General features: G+C 44.7%; 2 protein-coding genes across 6 annotated transcripts in view; one reads left to right on the top strand and one right to left on the bottom strand.

Moving 5' to 3' along the window:
* Positions 1-6,473: 6,473 nt before the first annotated feature.
* KLHL34 (kelch like family member 34) lies at positions 6,474-9,467 on the top strand. The gene has a single exon (XM_075096845.1). The coding sequence runs from the start codon at positions 6,474-6,476 to the stop codon at positions 8,256-8,258; it is 1,785 nt and encodes a 594-aa protein (XP_074952946.1). The 3' UTR covers positions 8,259-9,467.
* Positions 9,438-26,224, bottom strand: part of CNKSR2 (connector enhancer of kinase suppressor of Ras 2) — a 225,384-nt gene continuing 208,597 nt past the window's right edge. For all 5 annotated transcript variants that reach the window (XM_075096786.1, XM_075096804.1, XM_075096795.1 and 2 more), the window contains 2 exons: positions 14,786-14,982; positions 9,438-11,927 (listed from right to left, as the gene is read on the bottom strand). In XM_075096786.1, the coding sequence (XP_074952887.1) occupies positions 11,712-11,927; positions 14,786-14,982 (413 nt within the window). In that variant the 3' untranslated portion in view covers positions 9,438-11,711. The remainder of the gene's footprint in view (positions 11,928-14,785; positions 14,983-26,224) is intronic.

Raw genomic sequence — 26,224 nt, 5'->3', positions numbered from 1 at the left:
GAGCTGCAGACCATGGAGGGACCAAGTCCAGAGTCACTAGGTAACATGCTGCTGCTAACAATGATGACAAAGATGATGAAATAGTGTGCAGATTCTAGGAACGCATTTAGTGATCAATTGAGTGTGGACATCAGGCTCTCATTATCTCACAGAGTCACAGTGCTAACAGCAGCTGATCACACTGTGACCTTTACTTTGCTAAGCCACAGTCTGTATCTTAGAGAGCATTTGCTGGAATGTGAATTAGGGAATGGAAGAGAGTGTGGAAGAACTGAATCCTAACCAGCTTGTGTGAAAAGCACCTTGATTTCAGAGAGACCTCTGCAGTCTGCAGCAAACTGCATGCAGGCTCTTAGCTTTACTTCATCTATATGGTGTCCTAACAGAGGAAAACGTCACCTGTGTTTTCTCCTCTGTGGTCCGAGAGCACTGGTTGTTCCTTACTTTTCTATTCCTATAAAAACAAGTCCCAGTTCTAAGTTCTAATTACAAGTAAATACTTTAAGAGACCATTGCACCATGGCGGCCAATGCTCCATTTCCTTATCATTTTCTTGGACCTGAGATGCGGTTTTGTACCGGTACATGTATCACTAGGAGCACAGAAACCCCAACAGAGTGGACTGGGCTATCTGCGGTGGGGGCAGAGCTGGGAGCTGCTGGGCCTATCCAACCACAGACAGAAGGACAAGACCCAGCTCTCCTGCCATTAGCAGTCATACAGCCTGAAACTGCAGCTTTTTGATACTAAATGTTCCCAAGCAAATAAAGTTTGGGAACACAGTTTAAGGTCTTGGGGAGGGCGAAGGGCTTCATGGGGGTCACAAATGTTCCTCTTCTAGCAAGAGGGCCTCCACACGTGCTGAAGTGACCTGGGAGCAGAGCAGCTTCCGCTAGGGCTATATGTGTCGTCACTGTGCAAACTCAGCAACTACCACGGGCTCTGAGCAGCCCTGAGCTGGATGCAGAGCGAAAGCACCCCTGGGCAGGGGCCACACGTCCCTTTGTGCCCCAGCTCCAGCGTGAGCAGCGCTGGCTGCCTGGCGAGGGGAAAGCAAGGGCTTGATGCAAAGCACCTCCAGCACCACCAGACCATCACAGGAGCAGATGGACCCCAAGCAGCAGGTGAAAACTGCCCTCCACTGTGAAGTGCTGTGAAGGCCATTAGTACAGCTGCTCTGAAACAGGCTTGTTAAAATACACATTCATCCTTGTTATCCTGCAGCTGCATTGCCTGACGCATCCCACTGTAGTTGCTCTGAAATGGGAACCCAAGTTAAAAACTTGGGTTTAACTCTTTTTTTGTTCACTGGGGAAGCTCACATCTAACCCACTGAGAGCAATGGAAGCCAGAACATCTGTCTTCATGGGAGGTGAGCAAAAGGTAACCTGAAAAAAAAGACAGAGGAAACAAATGAGGCACAGGCTGATTGAAAGACTTCTTTCACAGTTTGACACAGGATGCTTTCTCTCATCGGTGTAGTAAGTGCTGGCATAACCCATTTGGGGCATGGCACTCCCAACCCACGGATGCTAATGGTATTCCCTCCTTTCCTTCTCTTTTTCCGCAAAACCACAGAAAACTGCCACATAGCCATGGCTTACAGATGTGGCCTTGCAGCAGGCTTCACCTGGGATCTCTGCTCTGACTCCTGATCACACCAAACCTCTTCTTCTCCCCAGTGGCAGATGGAGGCTTGCACTAAGCCAAAGTTTCTTGCCCACATCGTCCCCGATGCAGATCCCTCCTAGGTGGCACATGGATGGATACAGTGTGACGAGGGTTTGCAGACTCCTCTGACGGGCCGGGGGATGCACTGCCCTGAGCTGATTTCCTGCTCCCCCAGCTCACGGGGGGCAGAGTGTCCTGTGGGCACCTCCGCCTCCTTCACACACAGACCGTGCTTAAAGCCGTGTGCGCCCCCAGCCTCCCCCTGCCAAAGTGGAAACCTTACAGCCTCAGCCTACCTCACCCAAGCCGGTAATTTTCTCCTGCACTTTTATACACAGACGTGACCTCACCATACATCGCTTTTAGCCGCAAGAAAATTTCTCCCTCTTCCTGTTTTGTCCTTAAAGACTGCTTTCGCAGGCTAATCATCCTCTGCTTTAAATAGATGGGGTGACCCAAATACTATTGTGGAGGATTATTCAGGGATGAAGTACAGACTCTAGTCCAATGATTTTTACAAGACAACTTAAATCAATATGATCTTTCTGATCAGTAGTTTCTAGAAAACCTATATGCTACATCATCCCTGTTACATCCAACATTTGGCTCACTTTTGCTATATTTGTTCATGCGGTACATTATCAAGCATCTGAAGCGTTCGCTCTGCTGTCCTCTGGACTGCACTGATTTCTTCTGGAACAAAGTACAGCTTAGAAATCCTCTGTTGTGTATTTTTGTAATGAACATTTTACAGTAAGCCACTTGTTACTAATGAGCCTAGTTTTACTTGTACAACTCTTTTTATAACCTTTGCTCTTAAAAAATAATTGGGAAAATTTACAATGGTAATTGAAGTGTTTATTAACTGATGGCCTACTTGCAAGATTATACGGAACATGGCATTGCAATTCAGGCTATTTTTCATCTTTGTATAGGAAAAAAAATGCAAGATGGAAGCCAACATTTTTCACAGCACACCTCTGAATATTCTTCTTTATTGCAGACTGTCTACTGTAGTATAGCAATGTTTTCAACAGAAGAAAAAGCCTGAAATCTAAATCTAATTTAAAGTCTAAATGATGCACATGATTAAAAATGTATTATCTGTTTCTAGCAACTCATATATCATTGAAACACCAATGTTTCCCTAATTTTAAGCGCCATCCAGTGAGTCAAACATTAGAGCTGATCTTCCAAATTACAGCTGAGAAAAATAAGATCGTTGCTTGACTGCATCCCGCCTAGTGCTAGGTCTGTTCCTGAGATTCATAAGTTAGCTGTTTAGTCACTGCCCGCTCTCTTGCTAATGGACATTAAATATTCCTCCAAAGGTGCCAAAGACCAGTGCTGCCGCCTGGAGATAATTTGTCCGTTGACGAAGGAGGGTGCTGGCTGAGTAGTCTCCCTAGTTAGAGAAAGCTAACTGCCCAAAAGGGGAGCAGGGAGAAACCTCATTTCGATAATAAGAGCTGGTTTTTTGTCACTCCAGTGCAAAAAGGATTTGGCTTTATTTCAATTACAAGTGAAAGAAAAAAAAAATCTCTGGGCAAATAAACAGTTTTATAAGGATCATGATTCTTACTATTTCTATTAGCTGGCTTGCCATGAAGATGAAGTAGGTCTGAGAGGGAATCGCACAGCAAATCTGCATACAATTATAGGACCTGTTTATCCAGCACGGGTATTAAATCAGTTCAGTTAAATCAGCACCGGCTCCTGTGGCAACGCACTGTAATCAGCTGGCAACTGACCTGTATAAAAGGCAGACCCTGCGCAGAATTCATCTGGAGAGCAAATGATGCACAACCAGTTTGGGTAACATGGCATCACTGTGGGCACAGGCTTGGACGTTCAGCCTAAGCCTCATTTGGCCTCTCTGAAGTTCCAGTGTGTGCAGTCAGTGTTGTGCTGGTACTTTACAACTGCCAGCAAAACCGGTCCAAGCCTGGGCAGTGTCTGGCCTGGCCTTGCTGAGGGAGAGGAAAAGGCACGTTGCCTTTGCCTGTGGGTGCATCACTTGGTGGGGGGACGGAGTGTGTTTTGGCTGCTGGCAATATCCACGGTTGCCCAAGCCACGTGTCTGTCCCCTTTCTGGTATATCTGGATCCAGGGGAAGTAGGATTTAATTAACCATGTGTCCTCAGACCCCAGCTTCTATGGCTTACCATCATGCATGAAGCACTTTACCAGCACCAGGGGGCTATTGGCCATGGCTCAATGGCAGAAGACCGGTCCAGTTTCTGCACATCAGGTGGGTGTCGTGCCCTAAGGGTGTTTCCCAGTGGCAGGTCCCCAGCTGCCTGCCAGCCAGTGGCTTGCCTCTGCTGCGCTCTGGGTTGGGGCACTATATCTGCTTGGGAAGCCACAGAGTGAGAGAGGCTGAGGACCTGATCTGGGCTGCAGGGACCTCTCCGCTGTTGTGTTTTTGGGGTTCCTCCTGTTCCTCTCCAAGCATCAGTCCCTGGTTGTGTCACTCTCGGCTCCCAGACTCAGAGCAATCATGGCAGCACAGGCAAAGGGCTGATGTGGGACAAGGACTGTTGATGGACAGGACGTGGTGCCAGGACTCGCTTATGCCAGAACTGCTGCAGAAACAAGCCTCAAACTCAGTCCTGAGCTGAAGGCACAGCTCCCGTGCTCCCCTGCGCTCACCATTCGGTCTCCTGGGGAAAGCGTGATGCTGCAGCACCAGCTTGCTGCTTTGAAACTGTGGAGGTTTATCTGCACCTTGTGTTGTTCTGGTACCTTTTGGGGGAAAGCGGTATCTTTAGGAGTGGGAGCATTTAAGGCCTGGGCCCTCACCACCAGCACGCATGACTGCTGAGGGGTGGCAGAGGTACCTGGTCTCTGTTTTTCCCAAACAGGAAAAGCATCAAACCAGAAGCTTGGACTCAACTGCACAGCCTTGCTAACAATATCTGAAATACTTTAGACTTGTCCCAACATGGACATAGGCAAAGTCACTGGGAAAGAGAAACAAGGCACCCCTTTCCTCCTTCGTCCCCACTGCCTGTATACGTCATTTTGCTAGTGAGGGGGAAGATTTTTTAGCAAGATCCTGATTTATGGTCTATAATGTCATGATGGAAAGTGGATTCAAGCAGTAAATCAATTTTCAGAGCTGTACAGCAATGAACAATGTTTTTGGAGTGCTTCCCCACAAACAGAGCATAGCACGCGTAGGTATCAATGTGCTTAGCAAGACAGCTTAGGGTGACTAGAACAGTTTCGTGGCATGCATGATCCGCACTGGGATCTAGTCAGCTGCCAAACACCCCTCAGTTACAGGGGTGACCCAGAATTTCATGACATCACGTAAATAAATATAAGCAAATACAGTAAAAAGGCTTTACCTTTGGCTTGAGCAAAAGGTGAAATTTTTCAGTCCTGAGGGATCCTCCTCTGCCCCCAAGTCTGCTGGCTGACGATACAGCAAAATGGTCTGGTGTTTATCAATGCTGTCAAAGTTTGTAAGTCCTGAGCATGTTTGACCTGGAAAGAAAGGTGTCAGGAGGAGATTCTTGAACACCTTCACCCACTTACACGGGGGGAAAAAAAAAAGAAAAACATAAGGAAGCTTTAAGAGGTCAGAATGTGTAGCCCACACAGAGCTACTATTCCTGGTAGAAATTAGACACTGAAGGTCTCGGGTGAAAATCAGGGATAATCCCCATATACGTGCTTCTAATTGAGACAAACTGAAAGTGAGAAAGCTGAGCAGGTCAGCTCCGGCCCGTCTCTGGGGGCTCCGGGTTTGTTCCCAGCTGGTAACTGAGAGCACAATTACACGAAGCCTCGTCTATAAACAGATTTTGGTTTATTATGGGCAAACTGGGGGAATCTATTTTTGTCACCACTTTGTGCAAACGTGTTACCCTTGTGATTTCCAGCCAGGCCATTCCAAGTCAGCTGCTTTGGCTGCTGCTGTCAGTGGAAGCTCCTCTGTCTGCCCAGTCCCTGGCCCCTTTGCTCGCCCGCCTCGTGTCGGCTCCCGGGCGGGGGGACGAGGGGATGTGCCTGCAGCTATTCTGGTAGCTGTGAGTTATGGCAGTATCATGTGAAGCAAAGAGCCCAGAAATGCATGTCAAATCGAACCAGTGACTAATCATGATATTTTGGTTGTCTTAGTGCCTGCTGGACAAAGATTTATGGGCTTAGAAAATCTTCACGTAATAATCCCTGGGCGCTGATTTGATCTTCAGCTGAGGCTTTCTAAGAGAGTGCGAAAAGAGGACAAAAAGGGGGCTGCTGTCCCAGGGGTGGTGAGGTCTAAACTTATCTGAGTTTGAAACACAAACAAGAGAGGAGAAAAGCCAGCGCTCCCTTCTCGTCTGTGTCTGCTCAGAGCCATGCGCTGGCAGCCAGAGAGGATCCATTTAATCTGCCTGCGGAGCAAGAAGGGTCGAGGGCGACGGCTGAGCAGACACAAAGTGTTATTTGTTGGGATTGTCATCTAGCTCCCTCATCTGTCACCTGATGGCCAGCCAAGCAAGTGCTCAGCACAACCGCGGACCATTCATCCTTGCACAAGCAACAGAGGCGAGAAAAGTAAGCATCCTACAGCTGTTACAACATTCAGCTGTTTTTTCTATAAAGGAATGCATTGAATTCACTACAAACCTACTAACTGTCCCCCTATGCCAGGCAAGAGACTGATTTTTTGTTGTTATTGTTGGGCTTTTCTCTAACAGCTGGAGGTCTGGTGGGCATTCAAGCAATGGCTGTTGAGTAGGGCAGCTGTTTCGATACCTAATTGCATTTTAGCTTTAATAACTCAAGGGGAAAGCATTGCATTGCCTACCATGAGCTACTTCCTCTCCTACTGCAAGGCACACTGCACCACCATGCTCGCCCAGTACCAGACCCTGAGATCAGAGGGCTTTCTGTGCGATATTTTGCTGAAAGTGAAGGAAAACGAGTTTCCTGCACACAAGTCCTTGCTGGCGTGCTCCAGCGACTATTTCCGAGCCATGTTCAAAAGTTACACGCAAGAGTCTAAAGCCAGTGTAATCCACCTGCAAGTTGTCTCACCCACCGGTCTCCAGCATGTCCTGGATTTCATTTACACTTCCTTGTTGCCCCTTTCTTTTGAAAGCCTGGAGGATACCTTGGAAGCTGCAAGCTACTTGCAAGTGACTGATGCTATTGGCTTGTGCAATCAATACTTAGTTAACAATCTTGCCTTGGAAAACTGCTGCTTCTCTGCCAATGTGGCCAGGAAGTTCTACCTGCCGGATGCCTTAGCAGCAACAGAAAAATATATTGCCAATAATCTCTGGAAGCTGCTGGACTTGGATTTGACAGGACTGCTGGAGCTGAACTTCAGGTCTTTGCTAGCAGTGGTTGAATCACCAGATCTCCCCATGGTGAAAGAAACCTGCCTGCTGAATCTTGTGCTGCTGTGGCTGAAGCAGGATAAACCCAGGCTGGCTCACGCAAGCAGCCTTTTAGAGCACATAAGGTACGGCCTCATCCCGGTGGAAGAGCTGAGAAAAACCTACACACAGTCAGAAGTGCCCCTCTCCGCTGCTATTAAGTGCTTGATCATTAAAGCAATAAACTACCATACATCTGTTTCCAAACAGCCTGTCCTGCAGGATAAGTCCACCACGTTGAGGAACCAGAAAACTCAGATCATTCTGCTGGGGGGAAGGACAGCAACCGAGGGGCTCGTCACCAAAGTGGTGGCCTTTGACGTTTACAATCACAAATGGCGAGATCTCACGCAGGTGCAGGATAAGGTGCAGAACCACAGCGTCTGTGTAATGGGGAACTTCCTTTATGTCTTGGGTGGGGAAATAGAAAGTGGTGCCTCAGGTGACGCTAAAACCGAAAAGATCTTATCGGTTACGAACAAGGTCCATCGTTACGATCCAAGATTTAACACATGGACCCAAATCACGGGCATGCTGGAAAAGAGATGCCAGTTCTCTTGTTGTGTCCTAGGCAAGGATATCTTCGCCGTTGGTGGAAGGGGTGAGGATGGGTCACTGCATTCGTCTGTGGAAGTCTACAACATCAGCAGGGACAGATGGACAAAGGCCAGGGAATTGCCATGCAAGATACATGGTCATGCCAGTGCCATTTGCAAGAATACTATATACATCTCAGGTGGCAAGTACTCGGACACAGCCAACACAAGCAAGGACTTATATTCTCTGAGCTCGCTTGAAGGGCAATGGATGAAACAAGCCCCCATGAGCATTGCTCGGTTTGGGCATCAGATGGCAACAATCAGAGAAGCCATATTTACCTTTTTAGGATTATATGAACCATTCTCTGAAATAGAAAGATACGACCCTGATCAAAATCAATGGACTCGGTTAAGACCACTGATCTATGATCGATTTTGCTATGGCCTGGCAGTGGTAGAGGAAACGGCTCTTCTTATCGGGGGAAAGAAATGGCAAAACTCACAGGAAGTCCCCACGCAAGATGTGGTTGGCTACGACATCGACAACGATGGCTGGGAAGAGATCTGCAAAGCCCCCCTGCCTTGGTGCGGGTTGCAGTGTGCGGTGCTACAGCTCTCTGAAATGGCCGACGAGCAGGACAGCGACAGCCGGCAGAAGAGGCCGCCGAACTAATGAGCTCATGTGCTGCGGAATAATCATCCCAGGAGATGAGCCAGCAGGGGGGTCCTGGAGAAGAAGAAAATTGCAATGGCACTGAACGCAACAGAGTGGAGGTTTTGTTTTGATAAGCCAGACGCCTGGTGGAAACAGGCAAGAGAGTCTGGCTCCAGCACGGGAAAAGGTGCTGGGATTTACAGAGCTGGAAGCCGATCTCACTGAGGAAGGATGTAGCAAGTAGCATGTTTAGAGGCGATGAGCGAGAATCGTAATCCTTGACTTTTGAAGAATAATACCTAGATACCAACTAATAGGTGTTGCAAGTCAGGTTTTTCAAAGGTTAAAAAATATAACCCATCTTTTCTCTTTTCTTAATCAGAGGTAATTTTCCCAGCTGGTAAGTGCTATTGAAGTTTTATGCTATGGCTAAGCAAAATGAAAGTGAGATGTATAAAGACTAGAAAATTGATGCCTAGGAGAACTAATAATAAGTCCTGCCAAGGAAAAGGTATTATTTGATACACTACGTACTAGGCAAGAATGTCTTAGCTAACCAGCATGAAATTTCTGGACAGAAACCATGGATTTTTTGATATGGAGGCTCAGTTATGGCCATAAATTAAGACAGTGACTGTTTCACAGAAGCCGCTTCTCTCTGAGCAGCCTTTGTTGCAGCATGCCTTTCAGGTGCTTATTTTGCATTGTTTTAAAGACACACAATACCGGTACAGTACACTTCTTTTGTATCCAAACCTTGTGTTAGTTTAAATGGCAAGAGCTGAATGGGTATACTTATTCCTAGACTCTAAGAAACATGTTTCTAGGATTGCTGTAACCAATGCGTTGGTACTTACCTCGGCAGCATATGTTGCTTTGCTGCACCTGGTCATAACAGTAAAATTGCTCACAGCTATGGAACTAGTACATGAGAGAATCCTGCAGTCAAAAAAAGTTTACTTTCATCAAAGAGTACGATGGGGAGGGAGGTAACTGAAGGTTTTCGGAAGTCTATATTCAGTGTCTGTCTACATCCGAAACAGCAACAGTCTTAATTCTTTTCAGCCACGTTGGCAGTTCAAAGGCACAGATTATGGGGGTACTTTAAGGCACGCGGATCTGTGAAAGGCAGGCAAAATGGTCAGGTGCTGCAGGATGGCTTTGGTATGGAGTAAATTGAATCTTGAGTCACAAATGTTCATTTAAAAGCTAAATTTATTGTACTTCATTTTACAGTGTTCCCTTTCTAGGCTGAGAGTTAATACAATAAAAATATAGATGGAAGAACATTTAATAGTCTTAAAAGAAGGCAGCACAATGGATAGGACACATGTTCTTTGTCACTAGACTAGCTTAAAAAACTGTAATATTTAATTTTCACCTTTAAAGCAATCAAGCTGACTTTACTAATGTAAAGTGCAGGCAGAATAGCTGTTGCATAGCAACAGATCTTAGTCTTCTGAACTGCCTTGGTTTTGACAAGGAATCAACTACACAATGTGCATATACATCCATCAGATATAAAGAGGTTTTTATATGAATATATTTACTTTTGGTCCAGTAAAACAATAGCAAGAGAACCTAAATGCTTGGAACAATAGCACAACCCATTTCAAGTCAAGCATTTTTTTAAGAGAAATTTACAAAAACCTCACAAATTTAATATACAAGTCAGTACCCATGCAGTAAATAAATGTCCATTTTATACAAACAATATTCTTCTAATGGTACAAATATTACACTAGATCCAGAATTCTATACAAACGTTAATACATGATTTGTCATCTGTATGGACGTGAATATAGGATTGCTGAAAATGGGCTACGGAAAGGCCACCCTTCTGTACAATTGTGCAAAATCTGCAAAACATTTGCAATCCAAATGCAATAAAATAGCAAGAAAGAAAGAGAGAAAGAGGGGGAGAAAGAGAGAGGAATAAAAAGAAAGAAAGAAGGAGAGAGAAAATAAATCTGTCCATTCTTTCTTTCATCCCTTCATGGATATAACTGCCAGGAAATATCAGCGCTCATAAAGTTTAAAGCACATTCACTGAGCTGTACAGGCAATAGTCTGTTAAGTTGGTTAAGGGTACAGCTCACTGTAAAAAGTATAAAGGAGGCTTTTCCCTTTCACATGAGCATCATTAAATCATGTTGTGAGTCCTAACTTACGCAGCAAAATACTGGAAAGCAGCAGAAATATTTTGTCATGCTCCAATCACTTTTCAAACACAAGCCCATAAGTAAACACATGATTTAAGATTCCCCTCCCACTCCCCTATTGCCGGTATGTGCCTAACTCTAAGGAGCTCTTTCTACCCATATTCACTGGGTTGTCTCCAGCACATCTCAAATCTCACGGAAGTTTAAAACATTTTGACTGGCTTGTGAACGCCGCAGAACCCGGAGACGTCCCTTCCCCTTCAAAAGCAAACCAGAGTCTTTCTTACTCCTTGGTTATTTTCCAGGCTCTGTGGTCAGCTCTGCTCCCATCACACATTTTCCCTGCATACAACACGGCCAAATTTCACAGCTCAGAAATCACATAGGAGACTATTTGAAAAATCCTATTCATTCCTTTTCTATTGTGGGAATTTTCAAAGCCTCTCAGATTCGGAGCATTTCGTTGGGAACCTTTTCCACTGCTGCTTTTCTGGGCAAGAGAAACGCTGCTATCAAGGATGTTCAAAGTCTACATTTTCTCTTTTGCAAAATCTGCACATTATACTGACACCTCCAGTACAAAAGCAGCATAAATGACAGTACCGTGACTAATTTTTTTTAAAAATCGACCAAATGTGATTAAGAGACAAATAAAACATAATCTGGTCTTAAGTAGATACAAACCAGTGTCCCTTTGCACTCATGCCACACCTTAGCAACAGGCTTTAAGAAAGCACAAGGAAATAAGACCTAACCTTTTGATACTTCAATTCACATTAGTCATTTCTGTCTGCTGATTTTCACCCTTTTGTGTGTTTGACAAAGCTGAAACACAGCCATCACATTACACTTTCTCCCTGTTATTTAAGAAAACTCCTAGAGTTTCTCATTAAATATAAAAATTGGTTTTCTCCCACCACCAAAATAGTACCTGCACTCCAAAAATGCAATGCAATACTGGAATTATAAATATAAAATATCATTGTAAAAGTGACCTTCGATCACAAAACCTTTAGCTTGTGGAACTTCCTGCGTGAAAGCCACTGTCTTCCAAAAACGCTTTTAAATTCTTTAATAGCTAAAGATCATGTTTGTTATTTCACAGAAGGTAAACACAAGCAGAGCGTTGCTAGCGTATAAAATATACAAATCCTCATTAAAGACATGGTATCGTTGACCATTGAAGGTTTACTTCACACAGCTGAGTAACATTAAAATATAATTTACTGGAGCTCCCACATATTGATATAAAAACTACTTTATGCACTTAAGTAGAGGGCTGGAGTGTAGCAAATGGACAAAAAGACCTTTATACATGCGTTTCAATGTAAGAGTGAGTGTGCGCTAAAGAGGCGATAAGTGCAGCAACCTCAGACGAACCATTAACAGAGTCCCTCGGGGTGCTGCTTTGATAGATGTCCATGAAGAGATCAAGGTACATTTGCTTCCATTCTTGAAAGTCTCTAGACGTCAAAGCTGGATTATCCAGAACTCTGTCTATAATGGCTACTTCTCCTTCCCTGGCCTGTGAAAGAAAAGGAACAAGCAAAGAGTCATTGCGAGTCACTGGCAAAATCAATCAGGTGGGTGGAAGGAGAGAGCAGGGGGAGTAAACTCAAGCCACGGAGCCCCTAAAAGCAGGGAGACTATCTGACTGCTATATGACTGCTCACACACAGGAGCCCTTCCTACAGAGCATCACATATCACCCTGTGGGGCTAGGGCTTCCCTCGCCTTGTCCAGAATCATCAGAAACAGTCCCTACTCCCCCTCCTCGCCCCTTGTTCAGCTCAAGAAAAAGCAAGCCCTGTACTGTTTACTATTAGTTGCTTGCATTTCTCAGGATGGGTTTCACACGACGAAGTGCCATCTGTTTGCTCTTCTTGATCAGCATGAGAAATACTGCGTGGGTGCGTGGGATGCAGACAGATGGCCTCTCGCCCGCCAGCAGAGCTAAGCCTTTTTTGCCAAGCTTGTCATGGGGACATCTGAGCGCTACATTGCAAAAGCTTGTGCAAGGACCCCCATGTTAATGATAACTCATCGTCATTAAAGATCCAGTGTATGTGATGGGCTGGCTGGCTGCAACCTCCTCCTACCACTGCAGTGGCAAAAAGAAAGCAGAAATGGGTAAAATCTAACAGAGCTGCTGGTATCTCCTTACCCATCATCGAGGCAGGGGATGTGGCTGTATCATAATCACTGGCCAGTGATTAGTTTATCAAGAGATGACAGGCAGCTGGTACGGGTCAGAGCGAGGCACTGATAAACCCGTAGCCGCCTGCGGTGTTGCAGAGATGCCACCCATAAGCAGTACGGTGAAAGGCAATTTTCATGCTTTGCTAACAGTAGCTAATTAATGCTGTGTGCTAGGATACTCATCTTCAGAAACGGAGGTGCAAGGTGAGAATGACCAGTAGAAATGAAACCATGGGAACTCCTGATTACCATATCTCTGCCTGAACTACCATAACCTGCTTCTGGCAGATTGTGGCTGGTACCCACACTTTGGGCCAGGTAGCTCATACGCGCTGGCAGGAGAATGGTTTTGTGTTGTGTCACAGGAAGGAGAGTAGAGGGTCTTTCATTAAGGACTTAGATGACGGAACAGAAAGCCTATGGGCAACAAGAGCGAAAAGGAATTTGGAGGGCTGCCTCAGGCTACTAATAATTTGGATAAATTCAAGGAATGTTCAGAACACCGACTCCAACAGGCCCGTGCAATTGGCTGCATTCAGGAAGGAGAAATCAAAGGCTCTGGTAAAAAGCAAGAATAAGCAATTAGGTAACGGCAGTAGCCACGACAAGCAGTAGTAGGCAGAGGTGGAGCTCTGGGCTACAACAGAGCCGGAAACTTGTCATGGGCCACCACGATGCCATTGCAAAACAGGCACGTGTCACTCCACACCGTTGCTGTACGCAAGAAACAGCAATTGTCTGTCTTTGGTACTTGCTGCCCTTGCGTTTTCAATTATTTGTGTCATGTACTTTAAGAATGATATATACTAATCAAGGTCCAAACAAGAATGGTGGCAGGTTTAGAAAACATGGCTCACAGACAGAGAATGATCAAATTGTGTTTGCTGTGCAAAAGAAAGAAGTCCCAGAGAAGCATGAAAACGAGCACCAGCCTGGTCAAGGGGATGCACTGTTTTTGGAACTCCCTCGAGGAAAGCGGTTGCATTTGTAGGAAGCCATTGGTATAATGTAGCTCAGGTGTCAATAAATGCTAACAAGGAAGATAATCAAGCCTGGCAGCAAGCCATACCGAACCACAGTTTTGGTACGAGCGATCCCACCGTGGCACAAAAGCACAGATACAGTGTGAACCTCCTGCCACCCTGACATGTCTGAGAGTACTGAGGTTTTGTTTCAGTTTCTCATGCTGTAGAAGGCATGTGGAAAGCCCACGTATCTGGACTTTTTCTGCCAGCCTCCAATCCTGTAAAGATTCACAGACCCAGATAATACTACAAGTAGTAGTTGCCTTCAATGAGATGATACAGTGCAGAAAGTTAAGCATGCGTAAGATGTTTTCAGGATGGGAGCCCCACAGCATGAAAATAATATTGCTTAAATGCTTCTCTAGGTGATGGAAAACTAAATTAATTAATGTTGATAAAGCCCTCTTTGATGAAAGCTGTTACAAAATTCACTGTACAATTATCTAGTGACTTAAAATGTGGTAATTTAATATGGTTAACAGGGTCCCTGGGGAAATCCAGCATATTGTTTGCCGAAATCTCTATCAGGACAGAACTGAAACTGCTGTAACAAACAAAGAAGCTGACAGGGAGCCTAAATGAGCTCTGGTGCGTTTAGAATAACCACAAAAATCTTCAAATCTATCATTACCACTATCTATTTATTTAATCAATCCTACTAATTAAATACAATGATCTTATCAGTTTATGAAGAAAGCAAGCACACGGTTTTCTCCTGGACAAGCTCAGCAATCGGCAAATAATCAAGTGTTGTAAAAGGTACTGCTCCCTTCTGAAAGGCTGGCTTTGCTTAACTTTAGACTTCGGCAATTACAGAGTGCGTGCGGTTCGAAATGAAAATGTTCAGGGACAAAAAAGGGATTAAGGTCTGCTCTGATAATTTGGTGTCAAATTCTGTTAAACTAGCTAGAGGAGGAGCAGCTGACTGAGATTTTATCTGCACAGAAATAAAAACTGATCCCCTCACTTCGACTGCTCTCCCAAGGCACGTTTTTCTCTGCTTTATGAACAGCGTTTCACCACGTCTTCCTTGCTTGTTTTGCACACTAGGTTCTGCCTGGGCTCCAGCTGTGCCCAATTAATCTCTGAACACAATGCAGTCTGATCCAACCCCAGGGCAGGATTTTTCCTCCCTTTTTTCCTCCCGCTTTTATCTCACCTTTAAAGTGCTTTTCAGAATTCGCAGCTGGTGCAGCTTTTCATTGACTACTGGATCGCTACATCTCTTTATAAAAGATTTCTTATACTCCAGCTTAGTGGAAATCCGGTGTTCTCCTAAAGGAGACAGGCTGGCCTGCTCCAAGGCTCTGTACAAGTCTTGCAAGGAGTCTGCTGTTTTTTCCTCTACAGTTTCAACTGTAATGAGAAAAAGGGGGAAAAAAAAAAAGAGGAGGAAAAAATAGAGAAAGGAACAATGTATCATTAACATGATTGTACAAAGATCTATCAAAAACCTTTGCAAAATGTTTAACAGGTTTAACTAGACCATAAGGAGACCGCCCCACAGCTGCTAAGTTCCAGAAAAAAGGTTCTGCAACCACAACTGCTCCTTCTCGGTAACTATTGCCTTCAGCAGAAAGGGAGAAAAACTTTCAACAATGTAAAGTCTTGACCCACAAAGAACGAAGAAAAAAAAAGATAAATAGTGCAAGGTGCAGTAATATTACAGTGACATACTGTCAGAAATCACATCTCTAGTATTAACGTTAAATATGCGGGTGACTTCGTTATTACAAGGAAAGGAAGCCCTGGAGACATCCTGCTGAGGAAGGGGATGAGGGATCAGATCTCAGCCCAAGAGTGCTAATATGGCATTGCAGATTACGTTTATGATGGTGGCCTTGGCATGACATGTCATTTTCCTTCCTAGAAAAGTCCACTTCTTTTTGTCTTTTATTTTTGATACTCAAGGGTGATGTTCAATAGTCAGTAATGCTATCACTTGTGGTGTTTTTTCACTCTGCTACTACCGGAAGGACTGGACATAAGAGCTCATTCATGTCAGCCTACCCAGCAGCACGGTAAACCAAAACATCTGTTTGCATGATAGGTTTTTTATGTATTTATTATAGGTTTTTAAAATACTCGTCCTGACTGTTACTGGGAGCATTTTAGAGGGGAAAAATAAAAAAAAAAGAAAGATTTTCCTTCTCTAAAAACAAAATCAAGCAAAGGTTGGGGATGAAATGTTACTCTGATATACGCATTTGAAATGCTTAATTTAGAAAGCATCAAAACATTTCAACTTCTCTCACACCATTTCCCCCAGAAGAAACTGATGACTCTGTAGAAACTTGGGAAGTGCCAGTGAAGTGCCAGGATTAGCTGAGTGCTGACCAGGAGAAGCCAGGGCAGCCCTGGAGGAGCCGCCAGCCGGCAGGGCAGGCAGCTCCGTCCCTGCTGCCCTCACATGCTGACACACCGGTGCACACAGCAGCCGGCGACCGCCTGTGCACAGCCTCCCAGTTGTCTCCAGAGCCCTGGGGACCCTCCCACCCAGTCTTGGCGTTCACAGTGTATGTTTTCCTGGCCCAAGGTGCCTGTGTCCTCAGGATGCTTTCATGAAAGCTCTTGTAGGAAGGCTACAGCTGCTTGATTTCAAGCGTTAATTTTATCCTGTGACTGACCCTGCACCAAGACAGAGCCATCTCCACTGGCGGGAAGTTCAGCATGTGCTGAAGTACCCGTAAGTAGTGCACCCCAGTCTCCTCAGGTGTCTAGAGGTTTTTTTTTTAATTGAGCGCCAACAGGAAGCACAGCTAGTGTTTAGACGTGACATTCCTAGCCCACAAGGAGCTACCCGAGGCCACCTCACATTCAAGCCTGTACTATGCGGTATGGCAACTGCTCACCTCAGGCTCAAGCAAGAAATCCAGAGACCCCAATCTCCACACCCCATCACAAAAAGTGTTTGCATTTGTATAGATCTTTACACAATCAAAGAATTTTGCATTTAGCAACTCATCTAGCTATATCTTTAATCAGTTTATTCCTTTGCCTTTTTTAGGGGGTAGTTGTTTTTAAAGCACTCATTTTTTTTAGAGATATGAAAGTGAAGAAGGGTTCGAGGCCTGTTATTGATGGAGGTGTTGTGGGTCTGTACAGAGCTCCCTAAATCCTCCCATTGTGTGCTACCCTGCTTGGAGAGCTAGGTTCATCATTGTAAGGAGCGGCAGAGCTTAAAGAAAACCAGAAATGAGATGCATTTCTCTTGCTCATCGATTTCTTTCTTATTAAAACATCTAACGTGTTAAAGGGCAAAACATTCAGTAGCTGAATACTTAACGATTGGTTAAAATCCCCTGCGGTCTTGATTTTTATGCTTTCTTAGAATGTCCATGTAGCAAGAAGATCAGATGTTTGGGATCTCTCTATCAGTTCATATTGCTGAACACTGAGGTCCACCAGTCTGACAGCTGGGGAATGGGAGTGATTTGCTAAAGGGCAAAGGCAAAAACCTCCCCACCTCGACCTGACAAGGGATTATTTTATGTCTGTTTCTCTCTTTCTCTTATTCCTTGTTATGCAAAGCAAAAAAGATCTTTCTTCAGGTCTCTTTTCCCCAGGAGCATTACCACAATATACCCTCAGGGGATGAGTACCGGGACAGTCTGCTGAAGAAGCAAGCCAGTGCTTTGACTCCGTGTCATCTGAATTTACTTTGCTAGGGTGATCTACAGCCTGGACCAGCCATGGCCACCACATCCAGGCTTGCCACTGAGAATTCGCATCTTCCTGGAACAGGAAAGGTCCCCTCCGTGGAGGAGGACAACATTTGGGTTCAACCCCGAGGCTCAGTCCTTAATGACAAGTGCTTTTAATGAGCCCGTAAGGCAGCATCGCCCATGTGGGTTCAAACGCCGGGCTGGGGGCTTGCGCTGGCCTCCCTCCCCATGCCGCCAGCCTGGCAGTCTGCACCGGCTGGTGCTGCTCAGGGCTTACCTCCTCAGGCAGGCAGCTGCTGCTGAGCGTAGCCCTCAGAGGGCCTGCCAACAGGGGATTTTTGCTCTCGTCCCAAATGGGAACAGCTCAGAGGCTGCGTGGGAAGAGGCACAGGACTACAGGGGCAGGATGCAGGCAGGGCTAGGCAGCAGAGCACCGACAGCAGGTCTTTGCAATGCATCGGCACATCCCCTCCACTCGGCTGGGGGTGCCTTCCCCCAGCTCTGTCACGACCTCGGTGAGCGGCGTGTAGGAAAGGGGATGGGATTTGGTATAAAGGAAAGAGCAGTGAAGAAAAACAGCAGGTCCCTTCCATTAAATGTCTCACGGCTGCTGAGGCTGAGGGAGCTCAAACAGGGCAAGGCACCGCCTTGTTCTACCCACGGCGGGGGAGAGGGAGGCGGGTGTCATGTTAACACATCCCAAGCCCTTAATATTTTCCAGAGAAACACTGAAGGTGGTGGTACTGCTGCTCTCAGTGGCTCTCAGTAGGCAGGAATGAGATTATACACGAATCTCCCCTCCCTCACCCTTCTGCTAAAGGCTTTGATTGATTTCCTGTAGGTGTTGGTGAAACCCTTGGCACTATAAAGCATCTGAGGTACTTGATTAGAAATACAGCTGAGCTTAAAAAATATTTTCTTTTTTTATATTGGTGGAGTCATGCGATTACAGCAGGGTTGTCTCCTTGAGGAAGAATAAGGCCTCAGGTAATGCCTTTTTTAAGTAGAAGACATGGCCAAATGGGATTTGCAGATGACCTCAGAACAGCAGCCAATACCGCAGGTTGTTTTTCACCCTCACTTGGCTGCTGAGTCATGGGTTGCATCTCCCCGGCTTCCGTCTTTCCCTGAGCACACTGTCAGGTAGCTGTTTCCACGTCCTGCTGAAAAGGAGGGTCTCTTCTCCAAAGCAATAACTTTGTCCCCTGCTCCACCTAAGCCTGAACAACTCTGTAGCAGAAATAAAGCTGCATAAACTCTGCAGCACACAGGATCTAAATGGAGAACCGTATCTTCCAAATACAAGAATACACAGGTACTGAATTTTGTAACAATGAAGCTTCTGCTGCGTCTTCAAGTGAATGCAAAGCTATTTGCATTAAATTCAGGAGATAAAGAATACATCAGTCTAGTAAATGGCGTGTTATTATTTTTCATTATTCTGCTTTCCGCAAGGAAGAGTTTTTGAACTTTTTGTACTCTGCCCTCACTTCTTAAAATGCTGTAAATATTTGTATCTGCTTTTACATTTTCTCAGGAGAGGGAGCAGGAGATTGTGGCTGGGTGGGTGAAACTCTAAGAGGTCAGGAACGGTTTGGGTTGTTGGCATTCAGGAAGAACTGGTGGGAGTTCTTACACTGCGCTGCCATTTGCTGATGAAAAGAGCATGCCCTGAGCTCCATGATGTGCTAAGCGTAACCACCTCCCGGCTCTGTTGGGCTATTCACCTTTCCCTTATTTCCCTCTTATGAACCAAGAGCCTGAGAGCAATAAAAAAGAACATCAGGCACTTGAGTGAAAAGTGAGCAGAGAGGAACAGTTAACATTGGCATTTACATGGATCAAGAGAAGATTGGCCTCTGTAAACTGATGATTCAGGAAGATGGTACTGAATTAGGGCCACGCAGAAGGTCACTGTTGCAACCCAGCTGGCTAATGCATCACCCTCTGGACACAGAGAATCTCTAGGTACGCGTTTCTCATAAATATGCTCTAGATGTATGGAATAACCTCTAGTAATTTTCAGTGGAGGCTCCTGCGCTTCTGTGACTCAAATTTCCCTGTAAAAGCTTGCATGGTTTTCCCCCTTCAGTGAGGTACCAGAGGAACCAGTGATTGCACCGGGGACTTCAAGTGCATATAACTGCCCATGCAAGTATAGTACAACACAGTTAATCATAAATTTTGGCACCCACTGTGCTGGCACCCTTTTTTACTTTGCCAGTGCCTCCTAGTGCCACCCATGCTAATCCTGTCGTCTTCAGACTCCTTGTCCTGACTGATGGACACCTCTGCTGCCCTGATAGCATTCAGTGTTTTTCTGCTATCCTCTTTGCTGTTTGCTACCTTTACAGCTTAGTGATGTGCTTTCCTTCACCCTGCAACTCCTCTCATGCACGCCCACTCCTCTACGGGCAATTAGCCTGCATTTGAACAAAATTACCACTCTCTGCAAATCCTGAGAAAGCTGAGCTGCTGCGAAGTCTGTGACAGAGAGTGAACGAGGCGCAAACAGACTGAAATCCCCCGGCTCCACTGAGATTTAAACTCCCATTTTCATTCCTTTTGGTGAGCTCACTTTCTCTGGCAGGGGAAACAGCCCAGCTCAGCTTTCTCAGGCTCTTAAGGTGGCAATTTTGTTAGAACACATCACCAATTACGTTATTAAAGAGCTGCCATATGTTATTTCCTCCCTACAAATCCCAAATCTTTGCTTCCAATTTGAGAGCGATGCCTTTCTGCTTCACCTTTCGCACAGGGAAGGCATCTACCTGAAGCCTCCCAGAGACTTTCTGTGAGTGTCGGTAAATGCTCCACCAAAACAGAGAGCATCCCTGGCCTCTGGAAAACAGTCTAAAGCTAGATAAAACAGGCCCTGATGCACAAGTCCCTAGGTTGTTTTCTTCTTCTTTGCCTTCTTGACTCTGTTGCATCTACGCTGGGAATAGAGAAGCTTGTCTGCCCCAAGCTAACTGGTAAGTGATATAATCCCGGGACTGACAAAGCATTTTGTGATCTTCCGATGCCACAGCCTGTTGGCTGTGCCATGCCTAACAGGTCTATCAAAACCCGCCTGGTCCTGCAATGGTTTCACTGGTAGGCAGTGCAACAGACAAGACTGCTGATCCCTCGGGGAGGGGAGGCCTCCCGCAGCAAGCTCTCGAGCCCCAGCTCAGGGTATCTGCCAGCCCAAGTGTGCCAACGGGCAGGCAGAGGCAGCAGACATAACGCGGCCACAGGGTCCAACCACCTGGCTGGGCTTGTAAACCCTGGGTAACAGTTAGGAGAAAGACAGAGGGCATCTCCCTATATTTAATGTGAAAAAGCAGAAGGTTGGAAGGAGAGTGGATGTGGGTGTTAGCTGTGTTGGAGGGGAAGGGGAGAAAAGAAATCCTCTAAAGAAGCAGTGGTTGTTTCGCAGTGCAAGGCTTAAATCCACCTTTGCTGCTGTTCAGGTTAATCATTAGAGTTCAATCTGCACCAGAGGGAGACATCTCTAAATGCTTATAATGCAAAGAACCGTGAACTACAGTCATTTTTTACACTATTGGGATGGATAGCAGGCAAACTAAGCTAGGTATTTCTTTTTCCCGCAGACTACAAGCTAAAAGGAACAAAATGGTGAAATCAATGAAATGTTTACAAGGAGATGGTGTCTGCACAGCTGTGTGCTGCGTATGAGGTCACCCCTGCACAGGTATGGGGGGAGCCGCGGTGACATGGAAAGTCAGCTCCTGGTAGGAAAATGCTACAAGTCACATCCCTGATTACTGAGAACAGGAAGGAGCAACAGTGTGTTTAAGCCTGGTATGGTTTAGCAGGCCGGAGGTGCAGTAAGATGCAGTTCAGGTCTACATGGAAGCCAGCTGCTAATCATCTGCTCTGGGTAATATAGAGCTGATTTTCCCTGTTAAAGCACAAATAGAAACCTGTGACATCTTTTATGCCACGTTATGCCCAAATGAAGGCCTGACTGGGTGCATAAGTATGCCTGTGCTTATATATGTATACACGCGCATATACACATACATATATATAAATGCTTTCCACGCGTGAAGAAAAGTTTAAGCAAGCTGAAGAAAAGCTGGGGTCTTCTTGTGCAATGCCTGGCCTTTGCAACCCTCCTCTCTGTTATTCCTTCCCTTTGCCTGCCCTTTTCTGATCTGTGTAATCCTCCATCCTTTCTGGCCCCGTGTACCTGAAAGTGCAGGATTATTCCCCAAGTCTTGAGTCGAGGGAGGGAGGAGCAGTGTTTAAAAACAAGCTTTGATCCATGTGTTTGGTGAAACAGCAGTGGCTGGAGGATCAGAGAAACAGTATTAAATTTGCATTTTATACATTCTTTCCTTTAAAGAGGAAGTATTTTGGGGTTACCAGGATAGTTGTACGTGGTTTCTATTCTCTCCTATTAAGTAAGCCTGCAGGCAAAAAAGATTTTCCCTAAAGAGGGTGTTCACTGAAAGCACCAACACAACAGAGCTCTGCAATATGCTGGAGTTTTCCACCCAATGCCGTGAGGCTGCCCCTCCTCTCACATGCATGAGCATAAACTGGTTTCTTGAAATAAAGCGAACTATGCAGCTAAGTGGAAAAATCTTCTCCATAGTGCAGATTTGTGAAGGTATTTGAGCCATTTTCCACTACAGTCACGTTCTATCAGAAGCAGTTAGGTACCGTAACCGCTTTTAAAAAATCTAACCCTAGCCTTTGTAAGGCCTGAGAGATGCTAAACCTTTGGTGTGGCACCAAAGGTCTAATCCTTTTTGGGAACTATTTATGGCACTAGTGGTTTTCTTTTTGGATCAGTGGATCCTTGCGAATCTTTTTTTCTTCTGAGGTCACCTTTTTGGTGATACTTGAATGACAAGCTGCCTACACCTTGTCACGGCCTTGTGAGCCACCACTGCCTTCCAGCTGCAGTTTGTGAGCTGGCAGGCTGAAGCGTGTTCAACCTCCAGGCTTCAGGGGACACTTGAGCTGGTCTTATTAGAAGTCTCATGCCCACGTCAGTCACCTTTCTTCAGCTTTCCACACAACTGGAATTGCTTATTAAAAACAGCTGATGCTAAACTCGGCATTAGAAAAAAATCGATCCTCAAGGTTTCTCCCTGCAGACCTGCATTGTTGTGCTGACAGTAACATTTAGGCATTTTCAACATCCACTCAGCGATGAAGTACAGGTGCCAGCAAATGGGTTAATATGTTAGTTAGAAGGGAAAACACAGAGAGAGGGAATAATTAGCTCGCACTGTTCATGCTCCCTCTTGACAGCTCTTACACACCTCGAATGAGCATCAGGAGAAGCTCCTCATTTGCTCCCAGCCCTGCTGTTTCATGAGGTTATATTGGTGGGCTGTGATTTCAGAGAGGGCATAAGAATGAAGACGAAGTAACTCCAAAGCTTTGCACAGTAACAGGGAACTCTGATCAGTGGCAGAATGTTTTGGCAGCAGAGTTATAATTGCATCCTTTGGTATTTAGGCACGGTACTCTACTCATTAAGTTGCCTGCAAAGGCATCAGTTTAACCTTCATCTGCTGAACAGATTTTAGTGACTCTTTGGGAGAATTTTAACATGATGAAATAGGATATCCTGACATTCTTCTGTACCACACATTGATAGAAGTGCTGTTTAATTTTACCACAAGCTACCAATGTTGAAGTGAAATAAACAGAGCAATTATATTTTGGTGGTATGCTTCCACGCAGTCCCCGCAGTTCAGAAACAATGAAAAACTTCACGTATTTATGAGTTAAGCCGGGAGCTGAGGCAAGCTGGGTAAACTGCTGTAGGTCTGGGGATGCTGTGACTTTTAAATAGGACGAGGAGGTCCCTACGGATACATCTCGCAAGCGATATATGGAAGTAGTTACTCCTTCAGGAAATTTTTTTTTTTTTTTCACAAACGTAAGCTGTTACAGCACCCGAAGTTGTGAAAAGCTAAGTGACAAACAACATGGACCCAGAGAGATTACTCACCAGTCAGAATCAAGCCACAGCCACGCTTGCATAACAGCAATGCCTGTCAAGGTTTATGGGCTTGATAGCTGAAAGCAAGTCTGAATGGAAGGGGTATGTATTCCTGGTGAGCAACACCCACAGAGAAAATGAACTCTACTTCAGGCTACATCCCGAGTTTGCTTATTGATACCAAAATGTAACACACAGAGTGAAATTTTCAAAGGCACTTGCATCACTTAGGAATTGCAATCCTACTTTCAACATGAAAGAAACATGGTAAATTAGTGTGGGTGGGGGCCAGATTAATTTAATAACCAGCTCAATTACCTCTGCAGTGCACTGCAGTCTGTTGGGGAGGCACTTCCCCAGGCCGTTAGGAAAGGGCCTGAAATACTTCGGAAAACGTTATCCCAGAAGATGTCATATTTATTCAGATATTCAGATTTATTATTGGATTTATAATTGCACATGTTATGATAGCTGCACTGATTAGATTCCAGACTAATTAATCTGCACCCTGATTTACATGTTATTTATGTACGGCATGACACCGCCAAGTATTAAGCACCCCCTGTCAGCTGCTGAATGCCCATCACACCACCACGGTCTGTAAGCACCGCACAGAGTTCAAAGTACCTTTGAGAATAAAAGCTATTACCGTGGCAAGAGAAATGCAATACCATGCAGCTTTTCTAGACATTACTCATGTCGTCAGATGGCATAATGAACTTGTGAACGCGTATGCACCCTAACACAAAGCTCTGTCTCAAAACTGGCACGAGAGTGATCACGGAATGGTCCGCTCCCCGTCCATTGGGCACAAGTTTGTGTGTTTGCACACAAAAGAAACAAGAGAAAGGAAATGAACGTCAGCCCTGACAGACAATGGTTACGCAAAGGCAAACTGAAAATTTGCTGGCTTATTTCCTTTATTAAGCCCAAAATAACACCTTCAAAAAATCCTGACTTCATGAATAAATCAAATGCCTTCATTAAAGAAACATTTACTGCCATTTTCTATACTTTATTTTAAGGCATACAGAAAAATATTTAACAAATGTGTATGCAATTAAATGCCAGGGACTGCTAATTACAGCCCTTCTGAATGCCTCTGCAAAACAAAGATACTCAATACAATATGTTAGAAAGGGTGGGGAAAAGAAAGAGAGGAAGCTGAAGACGATCTAATTCATATTAGCACAGATACATGTTGGCCTTTGGCTACGAGCAGCAAATAAGCCATCGGCGTAACCCCAAATGGCAGCCAAAGGACATTTTAGTGCCACATCTTTGCTTCTGCTTCTCTAATTCATTTCCAAAGCATTTCACCTCTAACTAATTATGGAATTTAATGACAGAATGTAAAGGACTGGCTGGGGTTGCAGGCCATTCCAACAGGGCTTTAATGACATATCCTTTAGGTTGCACAGTCTTTATGTACTTAGCAGTGATTGATCAGCCCTGGCAGAGGCAGGTACTTCAAAGGCAACCTTATATAAAAAATAAATTCTGCCTTTGCCAAGCGTTGGAAAGAGCACTAAATTAAATTTAAAAATCAATTCCTACAGACAAGAGAGTCATAAAAACTCAGTGGGTTTGTCTATTTGGCCAACAGGCAAAAATTTATGACAGTACAGTTCTGTAATCAGTAATAGCAATACAGTGTATGTTTTTGATTGGAAAAAATTAAAGATGCCAAAACAACACTGCTAAATATTTAGGCTGATTTGTGACAGTCCCATTGAGCAGAAACACAAAACATGCATTTTGATGAATTTCCAACTAGTTTATGTCATACTATACTTTTTATTTTCAAAAAAAGAATATTAAAACTATTATAAGCTTTGTCACCTGCTGTAAGGCAGAATGATGTAATTTTATTCACTGCACATTTCCTGCTTGTGAGGCAAAAAAGCATAATTTACTTCTTTATAAAAGGGAAATATATATATCTATATATATATAATTTTATTGGTATTAACATAATGCAATACCATACATTGAGCAAACAGAAAGAAAACATTTCAAAATACATTTTTTTAAAAGTATCTCCCCATCAGATAGTATGAAATATCAAGTAATTAGCATTAACATTATTACAATACACCCTTAGCCAAATATATTAAGGAAAATCCACATTCTAACCACAGAGATAGAGGCAAACATCAACCCATAGGGGACCCAGAACATAATGATAAATACAATATCTGAATCTACTTTGAGTGACATCCAGACAAATACTGGCCCCAAAACAGCCCCCTGGAGTCTGGGTGTTATACAGAGAATACTTTGTGCCTGCTTCGCCAGGCAGCATCGCTCACATGGTTAAGTCCTAGAAGATAAAGAGGAACTGAAGAGTTTATCTGCAGAGTCTAATGAATCTCAGCGTGAGGTATCTTCTCCATCATCATCCAAACGAGTGCCAGTGTACCCTCTGGTAATTCATTACAAATCATTAGATAAATGGAAGTCTCCGCAAGGTCTGTACATACCTCCACTTGACAGAATACACTTAGTTTAGCATGACACAGTAAGGTGACTTCCTTCACTAATGTGAAGCACGCTTAAAAGATACGACTCTGTCTGGTTGGCCTGAACGGGTTCACTGGAGTTCAGTACAAGCAACTGGATTTTACATTTACCATGGCTGAATCCCTCTTTACTTCCTCGAGGTCTGCAGAACAAAACTGAGTGACATCAAAGCCCTTCCCCTGCCAAGACCCTCTTCCCCTTCCGTTCTCCCATGCGGGGGCAGTATTTTCTGCAAATGTGCTCCGTGTAGACTGGATCTGACTTTGTGCCTAGTCCCATTGTGGAAAGGGTGCATTCTTCAAAAGACTGGCCATGCCCTTTGACACCTTCCTGGAGGCCTCATATCCAGGCATGTGGTTGTCTATGCTTTAACAGGTCTGTTCTCTGTTATAAACATCAAAGTTATTCAAGAAGAACTGACTTTCTGAACGGAGGCCAT

The sequence above is a fragment of the Phalacrocorax aristotelis genome, chromosome 1 (genome assembly GCF_949628215.1).
Source record: "Phalacrocorax aristotelis chromosome 1, bGulAri2.1, whole genome shotgun sequence".
Classification (NCBI taxonomy): Eukaryota; Metazoa; Chordata; class Aves; order Suliformes; family Phalacrocoracidae; genus Phalacrocorax; species Phalacrocorax aristotelis.
This window is presented reverse-complemented; position numbering and strand designations above follow the sequence as displayed.